The sequence below is a fragment of the Buteo buteo genome, chromosome 2 (genome assembly GCF_964188355.1).
Source record: "Buteo buteo chromosome 2, bButBut1.hap1.1, whole genome shotgun sequence".
Taxonomy (NCBI): domain Eukaryota; kingdom Metazoa; phylum Chordata; class Aves; order Accipitriformes; family Accipitridae; genus Buteo; species Buteo buteo.
The window spans coordinates 22557151-22571689 of record NC_134172.1 but is presented as its reverse complement, the minus strand read 5'-3'; the positions used below and the strand labels follow the sequence as shown (position 1 = coordinate 22571689).

The window sequence follows — 14539 nt, the reverse complement described above, 5'->3', positions numbered from 1 at the left end:
GGAGAATTACAAACATCCTACACGATGTATGGAATTTTATGGAAGGAGATGGACTTTGACTTTATGGCTATATGTAAGCCAAATACATTCAGAAAAGAAATACAAAGTCTGCTGCAGATGAACGTGGAGCATCTTGATGGTTTGGAATCTGCACCATGTTCTGGGATGCTGCCCAGCGTTTCTGCTGATATGAAAATTAAAACAAACAAACAAATAAACAAAAACCCTTTTAACTTGACCCAAAACATGCTATTTTTGGGAGGCTGCTTTGAAAAGAAAGGAAGGTGTCATTCAAAAGAAGTGAAGGAGGAGGTCCAAATCGTACCCTGGCCCCTCCATCCCCCTCTTTCCCTCCCCCCAACATACAGATAGGGGTGTTTAGCAGGAGTCTGGGAAAATCACACTGGATTACTTACCTGTCATGAGAGTATAGGAGCAGTGTGGTGCTATGATCAAACTGTTAACTCTTCTGGGTTAACTTGTTTTCAGTTTCCCTTGCTGAGACAGTCCTATAATTTTCATAAAACACTTGGATGTTTCTTAGAACACGGAGTCTTACTTCCTGGTTGTTCTTAACTGCCAAGACCCCGTGGTTACCACCATATTGCATTCAGAGACTAACAATGGCAGTGAGAAGAATTGGAAAAGACCCGTCCTTTAGAATGTGCTGATATTCAGAGGAACAAGAAGGTCTGAGCTTCAGATCCTTCCTGTAGCTCTTTCAGGGCAATAACACTTCTGGAGGCGTAAGCAAGCCACAGTTTATGCTGCTGGAAGTGTGGTGCCCACGGTTATCCTGACCACCACGGCAGAAAATCAATGGGAGAGCTAAAATTCATAGGAAAAACTGAAAAATTACTTGCTAATCATCATTTTCCCACTTAAGTAACACTGTTAAGTAATTATTTAGTGCTGGTGAGGGATAGGATAGTTTGGATGGTAGGTAATTAAAGCAAAATGGCTCTTGCTCTTTGGTCCCATATGTGAAAGGGGACAACTTCTTCAGAGTTTTTTGCCACAGGTAAATGAAAAATGAAAATAGGAGCATTGCCGAAGTTCCCTTAAGAATGAAATACTTGTGTTTACAAGAGACAATTCTTGTTGCTAGCTGTGCAAAAGAGAGTTACAAGCTGTTGACATTCTTCACTGGGATTTCAATTTGAATCTGAATTAGGTAAGAGCGAGTCAATTGCTTTCCATTAGAGTTCCTGAAGCAAAAATTGTTGTTACTGTTGGATGCAAGTTGAAAGATTCTTGTTTATGGAGGAAGGTCTGTTTAGTCTATTAACCTTGACAACCATGTCAGCAGTTTTTTCTGTTTGTTTTCCAAAAGGCACTATGTTGAAATAGTATGATATACAAAGTTATTTATAGTGTAGACAATTCATAGCTATGCTTGAAAGACATGGGTCAGAGTTTAAATACCAGAGTTAAATGCTATCCTCCTAGATAATTTGAAAAGTCATTATGCTTAATCTTTGAAAGTTCAAATGGAGAGATGGAATCCCTAAAATATCAATGTGAATCAGATTTTTTTGGTATGAATTTGTTACAGTTTCACAGAGTGGTTGAGGTAGGAAGGCACCTCTGGAGCTAGTCCAGTCACCTGCTCAGAGCAAGGCCACCTAGAGCCAGTTGCTGAGGACCATGTTCAGTGGCTTTTGAATATCTCCAAGGGTAGAGACGCCACAAACTCGCTGGGCGATCAGTCACCCTCACTGTAAAATAAAAAAAAAAACAACAAAACAAAACAAACCCCATCACCACCACCAACAAATCCTTATGTTTAAATGGAATTTCCTGTATTTCAGTCTATGCTCATTGCTTCTTGCCTTTTCACTGGGAGCCACTGAGAAGAATCTGGCTCTGTCTTCTTTACTCCCTCCCAGCAGGTATTATAAACGTTAATAGATTTTAATGAAAGGAACAAAATTTACAGAAACAATCAGAACAAACAAAGTCCACACATATTGACACACCTGCATTTGTACCTGCTTGCCTCTGTTAACAGATGTTTAATATTGTTATTGCTTTCCTGGATTCTAGAGATGAACAAGGGCTACTCTAAAAGTACTTGTGTGCAGTAGAAAGCTAAAGAAGTGATTTCTTTTATTCTTGTGATTTACACATCATTTCAGACTGTAGTCTTGACTCTCACGGTCAAGCCTCCAGGTAGTTTGTTCTCCTTTAGTCTGAAGGCTGGTTCTCAAGGCTTAGTCTTCTTCAAGTTGTGTTTTTGTACCTGTGTAGCTCTCTGTCATACATCTTCAAGTACATGTCCTGCTGGAAAGTACCAGTGGAGGAAAGGAGCAATTCCACCCTTAGCTTTGTTAATTCCACCCTTAGCTTTGTTTCTACCTTCTTTTTTTTTATAAAGCCATTGCTGTGGTTTTGACAGTGTCTGCCTTTATCCCAGTTCCGTTGCCATCCTAAACTTTGTGTCTTGCTGAAGTCTCCACCCTACAGGTTTTTCAGTAGCCCCTATTTGCTTGATCAGCCATCTTGGCCTAGGCATCCCATCTCAGCATCTCTGCCCTGGTCCTCACCATTCCCCTCTTCTCCGATTACCTCCTAGCTTTAGGCTAGTCAGGTAGCCAGCTGTCCTTGTGCAGGTCTTTTCAAATCCTATTGTGTTCCTTGCCTACCATGAATGTTTTTCTTGCCTAATCTTAATTTGTGTCTTCTAGCCTGGCTTTTAGCATCTCCTCCCTGTAGGTCATGCAGTCACACTGCTTCCTTCCTTATTCTGCAGTCTGGTTTTCTGCCCTTCCCATTCCCACCACCTCTCCCGTCCCATCGCTGCCAGACTCCTTTTTCCAACCTACTTCTCTCTCTCTCCCATTTCCACTTCTGTGCTCACTCTTTCTATGTGGATCACAAGATTCTTGTCTGTACCACCTCACTGCAAGGGTCAGCACCAGCGGGACCCTGTCGTCCCTGTGCTGGCCAGTCCCATGCCACACTGAGCCACTGAGGGAAGGAAGCACAGAGAAAACCCACCGGCTGTCAGTTAGCTGGGAGTGGAGCACAGGTCATCCAGAAGTGCTGTGCTAAGTTTAAACACCTTCAACCGGGGTGGCATTTTTGCAGAAATTAACTCTTGAACCATAAAAGCTATATACAAATTTGCTTTGCGGAGCCCTGAGATAGACTTGGGTACCTGTCATGATGTTTCAATTCAAGAGAGCAATGGGCAATTCAGCTTATTTACCGTTCAAACTGCCAGACTCTGGCTGCTTGTGCTGTCTGTATTGAGAATTACTTGTGACATGTAAGTCAGTTATGGTGACAGTCTGAATAATGCCCTAAGTCTCTGTTGAGTATATGTGAACTGCCATCCTCCCTGATTTCATATTCATGCCCAAAGTACAGGAGCTAGTGAAACTATCAAAAAAAAACCCAACCCCAAAACCCCACCATAATTTTTAATACATAGAAAGCAATGTTTTCCTTATTCTTGATGGTAGGAACACTTGTGACATTCCTGCTGTTTGTTGGGTTTTTTTTCCAAATTTAGTAGAGCGCCATATCCAAGAAGGGAGCAATCAAGTTACGCCATCCAAATTTCAGTTGCTTGTAGGAGCTGTATCAGACAAGTGAAATAATGGGTGATGACACTAGCTTTGCCTAGTATTGACAGGTGTGGTTTCACACTAAAAACACTGTGCAGTAAACCTTAGGCAATTACATTAAAACTAATAAGTGAATGTAGCCACACTCATTCAGCATCAGTAGTGGCAATCAACGTGGACAAGTCATTATTACGTTCCACTAGCAGTGTCTTATGGCTGTTATTTACCTCCATGCAGGAATGGTGCATGTTTTGTTTACTTTCTGGATGCTAATACTTGTTTGAAAGGTAATTTGCAATTGATATAACGTTGAAGTGACCAGTTTGGCTGACAGATTAAACCACGACTATTTTGTAAACATATGATTGGAAGTAAAATTAATGTCTTCTGATTTCTAATTTGCTCTTTTGAAGATTATATAGCTTGGTTTTAACTCTGCTTGTGAATACATACAAGAACTTAAGAAATCCAGACTCATGAGTCACATCACATACAGTCAACAGAGGACCATAGGTCTGTTTCAACGGAGAAGGCAGACTGAGAGAAGAATATCCTACTAACTCATGCAAAGAAACTGAGGTAGTCAAGACAAGATCTATTTAAAATAAGTGGGGGGCAAGGCAGGGGGAGGAACAGGGAGGATGTTTACAATGTATTTGAACTGCTTCATTTGGTGGTTTTGTTAGGAAAGTGGTCTTGTCCTCTATCCTCTCTGGAAGAGAAGGAAGTTGAGTAGCGCAAACTGGTTTTCAATGTGATATGTGTTCATGGTATCTTGTCATGATATGCTGTGTATATTATATTAACATGATTACAGATATAAATGGGCAAGCATACACCCACACATTTCCTCCCTCAAACATTACATATTCTGTAATTTTTCCTAGAGCTTATGCATAGTTCTGATTATGGGATACAGTGTTAGCAACAATATGAACTATAAGAAATTCAGAAGAGTGGGCAGAGAGGGGATGGGTTTCCTAGTGCTGTTTTAAAGCCATTTTGATCGGGCTTGTGTTACTGGATGCCAACTGGTGGCCTCTTCCCCAGTTGTGAAGGGCAGCCTTTCCCAGAGGGCAATATTTCTGTATGCCTGGCTTACTTTATGCTGTATTCCTAAACCATCTTTAGTGAGATTTACTTTTAAAGCCCCGTTTTAATATTAGATTGGGAATGCTGTTGGTGAATTAGTCGCCGAAGTCTTGTAGTCTGTAGTGTTTTATCGTGCTCTTTGGCTGCTTTTAGGCTTTCTAGCCTGCTCTACCCGAAGTGGAAGTTGGCGGGGAGCGAGGCAGGGCCTCGGGCTCTTCCGTCACGGCGTGGTATCGTCCGCCGGATCCGCGTCCCCTGTGGCGGAGGTCACGGGCGTAAGTTTTCTGTTACCTTAGTGCCAGCCTCTTGAGATGGAGTAGCAGTGCGTTTCGCTAGCAGAGCAGCCTGCGATTATTCAGTGGAAGGGAGCACTGAAGTGAGTGAAACGTAGCAACGGAAAACTATCCTGGACTGATTTTTTTTTTTTTTTTAAAGTAGAGATAGAGAGTGAGGTAGCTCCATGGGTTTCTGCAGAGCCGTGAGAGGAGCTCGGGAGCTCGGGTAGCCCCGTTTGCGAACTGCCCGTTCCTGAGCTCCCCCAAGTTAACCCAGTCGCCCTGGCTCCCAGCCGAGCGCCTCGCCCGCCCCCGGCGCTCGCTCGCCCTGCCCCGCGGCGAGGAGCGCGCCCCAGCGCCCGCTCCCGCCCCACAAACGCGACGTCCCCGCGACGTCCCCGCGACGCCGTCCCCCCGCCGCCCCCGCCGCCGCCGCCGCCGCCCGGGTGCCTGCCGGGTCCCGGCCGGGTCCGGGCCGGCCCAGCCGGCGGGCGGCCGCGCTGCCGCCCGCTTCTTCCCGACCCGGCCTCTCGCCGCCGCCAATCAGGGCGGCGCCAGCGCCCTGTGACGCGGCGCCGGAGCCCGAAGGAGCGCCCGGCCCCGCGCGCCGCTGACAGCCCGCCGCTGCCCGCCCGCCGCCGCCTCTCCCCGTCCGGGCAGTTCCCTCTGCGGAGCCAGACCGTCGGTTCCTCGGCCCCCCGCGGCAGGAGGATTCGTCTCCGTGGCCGGGAGCGAGCCGGCCGAGCGTGGGAAACGAGCGCTGGGACTGGATGGTGGCGGCTGTGGAGCCTGCCCGCCCGGGAGGCACAAGTTGAAGATGCAGTTGAAGGTCTTGCTTTAGGCGTGCGGGGCGCGCCGGACGGCTCGTGTCAGGCTGCCGAGGTGCAGCGATGTACCTTTTTGGCAGTGAGGATTACGAAGTGGTAAGATGGAAACTTAAGGGTTGGTGGTTTTTTTTTTCTAAATTATTATTTACTTCTAGTGTTTCCTGTCTCTGAGTTTATTGGGCAGCTTTGAATTTCGGTCAGTGCTGTGCTCTCTGTAGTTGAACTTTAGTACTCGCCAGTTCGATTGCTTTTAAAAACCCGACGCATTTCTGCAAGTTCTTCAAGTAGTGAGATTCTGTTAGCTAGGTAAAACTGAATTTACTTTCCTTGTCGTGTTTATTGCATTGTGGTGATATTGAAAATATTCAAATACTGATTATTTTTGAGGCAGTTCAGCCCTCGGGTTAAGCAAAACCATGCTTCCAAATAGTTCAGAATTTGTCTCATACTTTGTAATGTAGATAGACTGCAAGTAGCTTACAGAACTGCCCTTAATTTTATGTTTGTGGGGACATTGCCAAACCATTTCTTTTGTACAGCTCAAAGCACTTCATTGTAGTGTAATGTAGCGTTCATCCAAAGAGCTAGCTTAAAAAAAAAAAACAACAAACACACCCATATTAAGATCTGACACTCTTTACTTCGGTATTTGTGTAAAACGACATCTGAAATAAGTCGATGATATAACAGAAGACAAGAAGAAAACCGCAGACAACTCCACACTGTTGCGTGGCATTGGTAGCTGACATAAAAGTTTGCAATTTTGCAGCCTGAGGCTCAAGTGCTACGTTGTAAGCAAAATGGATGGATTCTTCCACCCACGCAGCACTCGTGACCGAGTAAAGACCTGAGGAGCTTTGGGGAAAAGTAACGAGACCAGAAAATGTGTATGAACTCTACTATAGGAGATCAAAATAAATTTCACATGTTAAAAAGTGGCACATTCTTTGCATATAACTGGCAATTGCAAATGTTTTGTTTTGATTATTGAAGTTCCTCTTTGAAGTATGAAAGCGCCTTTTATGGCAGTCTGCGTTCTACAACGCATTTCAAGGAATTAATTTAGTTATTTTAGATTTTTTCCTCTTTTTTTTTAATTCTAACCAGCTATGTTTTTGAGATGCAGGAAACGTAGAAGAAGTTGTTGAGGAAAATAATTTAAATGCAGTTGTCTGCACATTGAACTCATTTGTGTGTGCGAGTCGCACAAACTTTCACAAACCAAGGAAGGCAACTGAAAAGAACTTAGTTTCTCCAAAGCAGTAAACAACATGGCATTGCAGTAATTATGCTATGGATTGATTACTTGTTTATAAAAATTGTCAAGAAAAAGAAAGTTTCCAACTTTAAAGATTTTAATGGACTGATTTCTTTTTTTAATCTGTTAGATCTTTGTAGATATTTGTAAAGGGTTGCAACTCTCTTTTAATGGATTTTTGCCCAGTCTCTACATTCCATTGTACCCTGTGTAGTTACTTACTGGTTTATACAGAGAGTGAAGCTTTGGGCCTGAAATTTTAAAGTACCTTGAAAATAACCCAGATGACTGAAGAATGGTGTTAGGGTTTTGGACTCTAATGTATCTCTCAATCTCTTTTCCTGATGCGCTTTCAACTTTTAAAAAGTATTGAAATATTCGGTGTCATAGAAAACAGTTTAATGTTTAAGACACCTTTCCCAGGCAGGTGGGACATCGCAGTCCAGTCCTTTTCTGCTATATAATTAAGCAAAGTAGAACAGCATCAATAGAAAAAGTAAGAAGTCCACCATGAATTGTGTGGCTTTGTTTTTTTTTTTTCATTTAATTTTTGTTTGTTTGTTTGATATAACAGTTTTATTGTTCATTAAAAGCTAAAATCAATGTAAAACTTCTGTCTGTACAGATCTGTAGTCCATGAAGCTGTATGCTCTGCACTGTGGAAAAGGCATTTCTTTTATGTTCTCACACAAACAATTACTTGTGAGTCACTGAAGGACAAAGTGAGTGAAAAGAATGCCAGTGAAGAGTCTCAGAATTTAATTTCAAGTTCACTATTAATTTCAAACCATTTTAAATTAGTTTGAGGCATTCTAGCTATGCATATAAAATTTGATTTTATTCTGGAAAGGAGATTACTGATAAAATGAAACATAGCATGATTAAAACAGCTCTTAGAGGAATTCAATAAAATCCTCTTTAAAAATCCAACCCTTAAATAGAGTAATAGAGAAATACACTTTATGTGGTTATTGTGTGCGTTTCATATGCACACATATATGTCCACACAAGCGCACACACACATTTGCAGAAACATGAGCGTCTGAGGCGATATTCTAACTCAGTTAAATTTAATAGCAAAACTCCACAGGCTGGTACAACCATCTTTTGCATGTGGTGCCCTCTTTTGCTTTCTTTTTGTTCCTGTATATAAAGAAGCTTGTGTTATTACCTTGCTCTGAGTGCATAATAAGTCTAGATATTTGACAGCACCGATAATCAATTTTTATATCATCTCCCATAAACCCTAGTAAACAAAGATAATATCGCTTAAGGATCACTTATCAAAAGACAATGCTGGGGTTTATGACCACTTCGTATTAAAAAAAAAAAAGAAGTGTCATTTCATGACATGGTGACAAATGCTGTATTTTTGAAATCATTGATAAAAGCATGTAGCTGTGGTCCTCCCCTGTTTGAATGATTTTTTGCATAAATGTTCTGACTTGGGATTTTGAGTGTCTTTCACATTGCATTTTAGCACTTTAGGCAGATGCTTGTTAACCTTTTAAGAACTAGTGAAATAAAGATATAGTATCTTTTGTGTTCTTTTGAGGCATTTTTTTATGACATATACCTGGAAATGAAGAGGTGTTTGACTATAGTAAGTGATTTAATTTCGTATATACAGGAAACTATAAAAAGCCGCAGGCCATGCAATCTCATTTGTGGCTAAAACTTGTTTGCGTAGGGATTTTACTGTTTGTTTGCAAAGTAAACCTCTGATAACACAACAGAATTGGAATAGTTCATCAAAAATGAAGCAGAAAGTGGGAGCTCCTTTTCACAGCTACCTGGTAACTCGTACTCTGCATTAACCTCCCAAAGCAAAAGCATCTAAAACTTACTCCCAACAGCCTTTTGAGTTGCTGTGTAAAGGATGATGGAAATCTAGTGTAGTGCTTGCATGTTTGGGAGACCTGGCTGGCTCTTCTTTGCCCCCAGGCTACGCTTGGCCCAGCAGAGCATTTCCCATAGCTGCAGAGGTGCTGCTCTTGCTCCCTCAGGTGGACTTCGCCTAGGCTGTGGGCACTGGGCATCTCCAGCCACGTCCCACCACTGTCCCTTTCCAGGGAACCGGGGGTGTAGACATGTGGGCCAGGGCTGACGGCACCGACTGCTCTCTGACCAGGCATGGGACACCTTGGCGTTTCATCTCTCCTCCCTCCTGGCAGTCTTTCCTGGTAGAAATATGGGGCTCTGTTGTAGTAGGATGATTGGATGCTGTGATGGTAAGTGTAGGATTAATTAGTTATTTTATAGCAGAGTAATTCAGATGTAGGGAGTAGTTTTCTTGGTGACTGGTCATTTAAGGAAAATAATTGAATTTCATTCCCTCTATTGGATGCAACTTCCAAACTTTTGTGATCAAGTAGCTGTTTTTAACTTTCTTAAGAAGCTCAAAACTCGGCTCTTTTGCTCTTCATAGATTTGTCTCTTTGAAAATATCCTTACAAAGAATGGAAAACCTCTTTACAACTCCAATGAATTGGTTGTGATGTCCAGTTTTGGTTGCCTTGGAAATCCAGCATTTGTCACTTGTGTTCTCCAGGCAAAAGTTTTGAAGTTGTCTATTTAAATTAAATCTTCACTTCCCTTGAGTTTGCCTATGTCCTCTTGCAGAATGGAGCACTTCTTTTGGAATATTAAATATGATGTTGATAGATGCCAGTTATCATGGCTCCTGCAGGGTAGCATTATCATCTAAAAAGTATGAAAATCTGTCTGCTAAATTTGTAAAGGAGTGGAAGATCTTGAAGAAGTCAAATGACATTCAGGTTTGAGAAGAGTTACTTTTTGAGTCCTCTTTGTGAATCAGACAAACCCTGATTCTATGTGCAGCAGGCATACTGCTGATAAGGCTAATTTTGCTCTGTGTAGGGAAAACCCCACCTATTTTAGAAATACTCTATTGTAAGTCCTAGAAATCAGTAGGAAGAACGCATTGATATGTTTTCAGTGTTTACTCTGAGTCACTGCTACTTACCGTTTTTCAGAAACTGAGCAAAGGGAGGAAAGATAATAAGGGTGTTGTTTACAATTGGAGGGAGTCATGTGTAACTGTTTAGCAACAGTATTTTTTATCATACTGTGGATTAACACAGGAACACGTCTAAAATTCATAAATCAGGATTGCTTCTTTGGGAACCTCTCACTTGAATTGCAAGTTTCTTATTGCAAGTACAGTTCTGCAAATTATGTGTGGTGGAACACTGTAAAGATTTAACCCTAAAATTTTGGAATGACTTTTTCTTGTTCACCTTAGTTCAACCTAAGGCAACAACATCTAATGCTACGTTCAGATGAGTAAGTTGTATGGCACATGTGAGCGTATCTTGAAGTACAGACTTGAAAGGTAGGAAAATTAAATTCAGCCTCTGAGATTTACTTCAGAGCCATGAGTCCATCGGTATTGGGTTTGCACGGCAAGGTTTTGGTAGCAGGGGGGCTACAGGGGCAGCTTCTGTGAGAAGCTGCTAGAAGCTTCCCATGTCCAATAGAGCCAATGCCAGCCGGCTCCAAGACAGACCCGCCGCTGGCCAAGGCCGAGCCCATCAGTGATGGTGGTAGTGCCTCCTCTGGGTTAACAGATTTAAGAAGGGGGGAAAAAACTGCACAACAGAAACTGCAGCCAGTAGAGAGGAATGAGAATATGTAAGAGAAACTGCCCTGGAGACCCCAAGGTCAGTGAAGAAGGAGGGGGAGGAGGTGCTCCAGGCACCGGAGCAGAGATTCCCCTGCAGCCCGTGGTGAAGACCCTGGTGAGGCAGGCTGTCCCCCTGCAGCCCAGGGAGGTCCACACTGGAGCAGATCTCCACCTGCAGCCCGGGGAGGACCCCACGCTGGAGCAGGTGGATGCCCAAAGGAGGCTGTGACCTTGTGGGAAGCCGGAGCTGGAGCAAACTCCTGGCAGGACCTGCGGATCTGTGGAGAGAGGAGCCCACGCTGGAGCAGATTTGCTGGCAGGACTCTTGATGACCCCGCAGGGGACCCACGCTGGAGCAGTCTGTTCCTGAAGGACTGCACCCCTTGGAAGGGACCGATGCTGGAGCAGTGCGTGTAGAACTGCAGCCCATGGGAAGGACCCACGTTGGAGAAGTTCGTGGAGGACTGTCTCCTGTGGGAGGGACCCCACGCTGGAGCAGGGAAAGAGTTTGATGAGTCCTGCTCCTGAGGAGGAAGGAGCGGCAGAGACAATGTGTGATGAACTGACTGCAACCCCCATTCCCCATCCCCTTGTGCCACTGCCGGGGAGGAGGTAGAGAAAACCAGGAGTAAAGTTGAGCCTGGGAAGAAGGGAGGGGTGGGGGGAAGGTGTTTTTAAGATTTGGTTTTGTTTCTTATTACCCTACTCTGATTTGATTGGTAATAAATGGAACCAATTTCCCCAAGTCAAGTCTGTTTTGCCCATGACAGTAACTGGTGAGTGATCCCCCTGTCCTTATCTTGACCCACAAGCCTTTCGTTATATTTTCTGTCCCCTGTCCAGCTGAGGAGGGGAGAGATAGAGTGACTTTGGTGGGCACCTGGCGTCCAGCCAGGGTCAACCCACCACACCTTCCTTGGACAAATCACTTGACATTTTGATTCTTTGCCTTTAAATCTTGGGTGATATTTGGTTCGTTTCTGGTAAGGACAGATGTTTAACATTTTAAAGGTCATAAATTGCTTTAAAAATACCTGCTTTACACATAACAAATGCTAGTATTTGATTAATTTTCTACTGCAAATGTTGTACACGTGTACTAGGAATGGAGTTATTCATGCCTAAAACTGGGTGTTTAGCAAGAAGAGCTCTATGTGAAAGATAGATGTACTCACATCCAGAGCTGGATGTAGGTCTGTGAAACAGTCACCCTCAGCAAGCCTTTGCCTGTGGATTCTCTGCAGCAGCCAAAGTGTAGAAACAATACAGTTTTTCTTTCCTAAATTGGAAGAATGAGGGTCATTCTGTATGGCATCATTCCCCATGACTGGCACAGAGATGTCTCAGCTATGTTTTAAGCACTGCATATGAGTTTTGGGATTCCCCCAAGGGAAGCCTGGGAGAGCCACTGGCTACCATTGTGTAGCAGAATGCCTGCTGAAGCAGTTTCAGTTTCTGATAGGGAAACACTAGAGAGGAAAATCTTGATAAACCCATGCAGAGAGAGGTATTGGTCATTTCTGTGTTACTCCGAAGACACCCAGTGTGCTTTCCAGTTAGTGATTTGTGCAATTGTAGTGACCATACTTTTTTCCCCAGAGAAAAACTGATGTTTACTATAACCTCCTGTAGTGTATGCAAAATAGATTCTTGAATAACAATATTACTGTCTGACCTTCAGATAGCTTTCTTTTCCTTCTCTCCTTTCTTTAATTTGAATTTTACCGACTGAGGATGGAGCCTTTTTGATTATTGACAGTATATTGAAGGGATTTATACTATGTCTGGCCTTCCCCTACCTCTGTCCCCAAGATTCAACACCTAAACAGGCAAGAAAAAGGTGGCGAGCTTTGTACATGACTCTATGAACAGTAGGTCAGCTGTCCCTCACGCAGAACGCAACATACCTGCTTTATAATGTAGTGTCCTGGGGTATGCAGTGCTCTCAGAGATTAAAGACAGGGTTCCCCCCTCAGGAGTTACCTTTTAGAAATAGGTATTTCTGACAGAAAACATGAGGCAAAGCAGCGACTGCGATTAACCTGGATCCTTTTATACTGATTTAGTGCGAAGTGGTGCCTGAAGGCAATAGAGGAAAGGAATGAGCATACCTGTTACTGTGGAAGAGGATCACGGTTAGCGCACCATGTTTGAGAAGCAGGTTTGTACCTGAGGGACTCAGGGGAGGGAGCCCTGTGAAGCGAGCAAAGGTCATACTGTTTCTGGCATTTAGAAACCAACCACACTGACAAGCTCCAGGTGATGAAGTAGCAAGGGCGAAGTTTACTTCTGTCTACAGAGTAGAGGGGAAAAGATGTGGAGTGTGGAAATTGGCCTGGGTTGGCAGGACCAGTGCAGTTCACCTCACAAATGTGAACACAAAATAACGAAACCAAAGTATTTACAAAGGGCATGCACAGATGGTATGGGTGAGCAGCCTCGTGAACACTTTTCACAGAATGGCTGAGGTAAGAAGACATCTCTGGAGGTCATCTGGTCCAAGCCCCGTGCTCAGGCAGGACCACCTACAGCCTGTTACCCAGGACTGTGTCCAGGTGGCTTTTGAGTAGCTCCAAGGGTGGAGACTCCACAACCTCCCTGGGCAGCCTGTGCTGGTGTTCCTTCACCCTTGTCGTAAAAAAGTGTTTCCTGATGTTCAGAGGGAACCTCCTGCGTTTCAGTTTGTGCCCATTGCCTCTGGTCCCGTCACTGGGCACCACTGAGACGAGCCTGGCTCTGTCCTCTTTGCACGCTCCCTTCAGGTATTTATATATCTTAAAAACATCCCCGCCTGAGCCTTTTCTTCTCCAAGCTGAACAGTCCCAGCTCTCTCAGACTTTCCTCAGGTAAGAGATGCTCCAGTCCCTTCGTCATCTTTGTGGCCTTTCCTTGGGCTTTCTCGAGTATGTCCGTGTCTCTCCTGTACTGAGGAGCCTGGAACTGGGCACACTACTCCAGGTGAGGCCTCACCAGTGCTGAGTGTTTTGCTTGTGTGTTTTTATTGTATCTCCCTCCTTCGCTTCTCACCTTCATCTTCCAGCTTGTAGTAAGTGCTGGTGGAAAAAAATAAAGCATGGAGATGAGTGGAGAGACCCATCTCTGCATGCCCTCCACCAAACTGCTTGAGGTAGGTCTGCACCTCTCAGCTACTTCTCCATTTGTGAGACAGCAGCGGGAAGGAGGGAAGGAAATCTCGCTCAAGATCTGGGAATAGTTGGCTTCTGATTGCGTCAACAGCACCAAGTCCTGATGAAATCTTTAAATTGCTTGGTCTTGTTTCAGTTTTTTTCCATTTGAAGGCAACAAATATAATAATACTACCTACTTCCTGGCAAAGGAAACCTTTTGTGCTGGACAGTTTACCTTACTGAAGTGAACCAGCATGAACTTTTAAAAAAATAACTTTATGATCAGGAATACTTGAGTTTTTCTTTTCTGTACTGTCATCTGCTGTACAGGTCTTAATATAAAAAATATGGCTATTTTTCAGTGAGGAACTTGAATGGAGCCTAACATAGCCATAATAAGTGTTAACGGTAGGGGCAGTAATCTAGCTATGGCAGCACAGAGCAAACATCAAGCTAATTTATTGTGCTTCTCTGATTTACATAGCTGCAGCATACTTAATTATCTTGGATTCCTCTGCACGCACGCGCGCGTGTGTGTTTCCAGGCTTTTGGGAATTACTTACAACTTGCTCCCTGTTAATGTCTTATATATTCTTATTTAATTAGGTGTCAGAAAACCTGTGTAGCTGGAGAAGTCTTGTGGGTAAAAGATACTAATGGCATGCCTGATTTAAGTCATCAATTTATAACTCTCAGGATGGAGCCCTACATGGAAGAGTTGTAGCTATTTAGAAGAAGGTA

At 43.7% G+C, this 14539-nt stretch overlaps 1 protein-coding gene across 6 annotated transcripts in view; it reads left to right on the top strand.

The window, feature by feature from the left end:
• The window catches only part of CACNB2 (calcium voltage-gated channel auxiliary subunit beta 2), a 266412-nt gene that overhangs the window by 142489 nt on the left and 109384 nt on the right, over window positions 1-14539 (top strand). The window contains exon 1 of one of the 6 annotated variants that reach the window (XM_075047972.1): window positions 5523-5862. The exons of the other annotated variants lie outside the window; for them this stretch is intronic. Coding sequence (XP_074904073.1) covers window positions 5830-5862 — 33 coding nt within the window. The 5' untranslated portion in view covers window positions 5523-5829. Of the gene's footprint in view, window positions 1-5522; window positions 5863-14539 lie in introns of those variants that run through there. 6 annotated transcript variants of the gene reach the window in all.